General features: G+C 32.3%; 1 protein-coding gene across 1 annotated transcript in view; it reads left to right on the top strand.

The window, feature by feature from the left end:
* LOC147468389 (A-type potassium channel modulatory protein KCNIP2-like) overlaps window positions 1–3,672 on the top strand; it is a 58,692-nt gene extending 55,020 nt beyond the window's left edge. The window contains exon 2 of the mRNA XM_086553971.1: window positions 3,503–3,672. Within this exon, the coding sequence (XP_086410097.1) occupies window positions 3,503–3,642 (140 nt within the window). The 3' untranslated portion in view covers window positions 3,643–3,672. The remainder of the gene's footprint in view (window positions 1–3,502) is intronic.
* Window positions 3,673–4,079: the final 407 nt, after the last annotated feature.

The raw sequence follows: 4,079 nt of genomic DNA, 5'->3' as shown, positions 1-4,079 counted from the left end.
TAACATGTTTTGGATGAATGGCACTGTCCAAACGACAAATTCATAAGAGAAACTACAGTCATAGGTAGCACTAACAAAAGATAGTACAGTTTGGGTATGAATCAGTCGTTGTACTTGCTCCTATTTAAAGAATTGACAACCATTTCACGAACGCACCGTCGGCAATTTACTCTACGCTCGATCAAAACAAACGGGATGAGAGGGATCGTGTGTTTATGGATAGATCTTCCTTATTTTGTCTGAGTATATACTATACATATATGCGTATCTTTAATATATCATACATATAGATTTAATGTATACATATTGCATATAATTATAAACTTGAACTTTACGTTCCTGACTATTTTTACCATTCATTTAACTTCACTCTCCTTCGAAAAGTCCGCCAAAAGGTAAACAAACTCAAATTCAGCAGAAAATCCATGTTTTCCTAAAAGGGTTTGTAATCCAAGTCTAGGACAATGATGCCTAATATATCCAATATAGATATTACTTTCCAAACGTAATATGCTCATATGAAGTGTTGGTAAGAAAAAGTACAGTAAAAATATGATTTTTTTTTCGCCCGTGTAACTATCGTGATACGCCCACCCCCATTTCACGGAGTTTCCACGATTGTTCCAATCCTTTCCACGACTCTGCCACGCTTTTGCCACCCTTTTGACACGAACACGCCTTTCTTTAATACCAATCGCGGCATGTTCATGTCTTGAACTCTGCGCTTTAGGGACTTAGAATACGGCTGCAAGTGACATTGCTTTCTTATGTACATACATATAACACACATACACACACACACACACACATATATATATGTATATATATATATATATATATATATATATTATATATATATACACACATACACACACACACGTACACACACACTCACACGCACACATACATACATACATGCATACATAGATACATACATACACACACAAACACACGCACACACACACACACACACACACACATATATAGATATATATATATGTGTGTGTGTGTGTGTATGTATGTATGTATATGTAAAGATCAGTAAGGTCGGAAGGAAAATCAATACGATGGGAGAAGACAGGTATTTTAATGGATGAGTAAGGTGTACATATATATATATATATATATATATATATATATATATATATATATATATATATATATATATATATATATATATATATATGTACATATATATATATATATATATATATATATATATATATATATATAACAGTTCAATTCCATATAAAGTTAGACAGAGCAATCGGATGCTACGATCAGTGGATATTTAGGAACGGACCTCATGAGTATCGGTGCCAAATTCACAAGATCCGAAAGGATTGCATTCCAGTTAGACATATGTGTGACCAAGTACCTGGTATGATTAAAGACAGAGGCAATTCAACCTGCAGACTGGTGGACCTGAGCATATCACGTCAATTAAATAAACCGAGATCAATTACAAAGACCTTGCAATAGAGATACATACAAAGGATGAGCAAAATGAAAATGACATTAATACCCGTTGTTAAAGGAGCACTTGGTATCAAAAGAGGAAGGGGAAATGCATATAAACATATTGCGAAATGTGAATATCTATGACAAATATACTTTTGTACCAGATACTACAAGAGTTCCCATACTCTGATTCCACAATGTTTCCTTAGGTGCAGGCTGTGCACCCGGCTCAGAAAAGATCAATCAGTATAATAGTATAATGATTGTGATGAAAGTGATACTAATGATGACGATAACAATAATCACAAAAAGTAATGATAATGATGATGCTATTGACAATAATAATGATAATAATAGTAATGATAGTGAAAGCAGTAATGATGATAGTGATAATAATGCTAATGATGATAATGATGGTAATACGTGTGATGATATTAGTAATGAAACTAATGATAATAATGACGGTAATACGTATGATGATAATAGTAATGATAATAATGAAAATAAAAATATAAATGATAATAATGATATCTATAATAAGAATGATAACATTGATAATAAATATAATAATGATTCCCATGATAAAAGTAAAAATGATAAGGATAATTATCAAAATAATAAAGGTAATTATTATGATTGTAGTAATAGTCATGATAATGATGATATTAATGATAAAGACAAAAAGGAAATAATAATAATGGTAATAACAACAGCAAAAATAATGATAATGATGATAAGAACAGTAGTAATAATAATGATACGAATAACAATAATGATTGTAATGATGATAATGATAATAATGATGATGAGAATCACCATAAAAATACTAATGATAATATAGTAATAATGATAATGATGATGAGAATCATTATAAAAATCATAACGATAATAATGATAACGATAATGATGATGATGGTAATAATAACAATGATAACATCAAACATTAATAATGATAATGATAACAATGATCAGAAGAATGATGATAAGTAAATGGTAGTAGTAGTAATGATAAGGATAATGATAGTTATAATAATGATTATAATGATGATAATAAAAAGAATGGTGAAAATGATAACGATAGTACTTATAGTAATACTGATAATAATAATGATAATAATAATAATAATGATAATATCAATAATATTAATGATAATGATGATAATCATGATAATAATGATAATATTAACGATAATAATAATAATGATAATATCAATAATATGATTATAGTTATGATAATGCTGATAATAAAATTGATACTAATGATAATGATGATAATCATGATAATAATGATAATATTAACGATAACAACAATGATATTAATAATGGTAATAATAACAATGATGGTATTAATTATAATGATAATTATGATAATAATGATAGTTATGATAATGGTAATGATTATGATAATGATAATGATGATGATGATAAGAATGGTGATAATGATGATGATGGTATTGATAATGACAATACTAATGATAGTTATTATAATGATGATAATGATAATTAATGGGAAGCACTTGGAGTGCATCAATCTCCGCTTATCTCCGGTGTTTCTATTAGGTATCTATCTGGTTATGTAAGGCATGTTCTGTGAGAAAGATTGTAATGCGAAACAACGACACATATGATAGTACAATGGCATTGCAGACAAGACAAGATGTAACTGCTCAAAATGCTTATATAATGACGACGATCCCACGAGCATAGCTAGTTATATATTTCTCCAGAGTTACAAGAAATCCATCACGACCAACCCGCAGCGAGTTTGTCATTAGGCAAATTCTCTATTGACTTCTTGGCGGGATACCCGGTCGGGTCAGTGCATTTGGTCAACCGTATTTCCTTCCCCTGTAAAAAGGCTCTTCTTAAGGGCAAACCACGCAAAAAGCAGCTTACGAACGGCAAAAATTCATATTTGATGGCCATGGCCAAATAAATGAAAATGGCTTCGGAGTAAGCATTTATATCAACTAGTCTACATCATTTGATTTGTAGATCCGCACGGAATTGTAAATACATTTTTTTCCTCTCTCTCTTACAGAAACAGTTCGGCCGGTGAAACACAGACCAGTCAAGCTTGAAGAACTATGCAAACAAACAAAGTTTACCCGACAGGAGATACGACTCATGTACAGGGGGTTCAAACAGGTAAGTCCTGATTTGCTATACCTGTCATATTGATTTTTTTCTATGACACGCTACAGACCTGGCTTTAAATGGGCGTGGCGTACTAAATGTTATCATTATACAGTAGAAGAAACAGACATATAAGAATATATAAGAGTATATATCAATGGTAAGTGTAATTATTGTCGTGGTTAAACATAGCACCCTGCACGCTAGTCAGGTGAGGATTGAGAGCCATCAGCATGATTGAACGTCGTTGAGTGATTGCACATTCCGATATCTCAATCTGGCAGAGGGGTTAGTCGAAATGGCCAGCAATAATGCCCGTGGTCCCGGAATCATCAGGTCAGGGCGCCATCCACGAAGCAGATCTCGATCCGCCGTCATCTTTTCGGGCTTCCAAGCCCTTCGTCACCAAGCCATCCTTTTAAGCCGATCCCTTCGGCAAGCAGTGGAAATGACACTCCGTTTCACTCCCTCTCTGCCATTCG

This window comes from Penaeus japonicus, unplaced genomic scaffold (assembly GCF_977035675.1).
Source record: "Penaeus japonicus unplaced genomic scaffold, GWHDUDI00000001_assembly GWHDUDI00000029, whole genome shotgun sequence".
In the NCBI taxonomy this organism is placed as follows: domain Eukaryota; kingdom Metazoa; phylum Arthropoda; class Malacostraca; order Decapoda; family Penaeidae; genus Penaeus; species Penaeus japonicus.
Note: the sequence above shows the minus strand (reverse complement) of the source record. Positions and strands in the feature narration are given on the sequence as shown.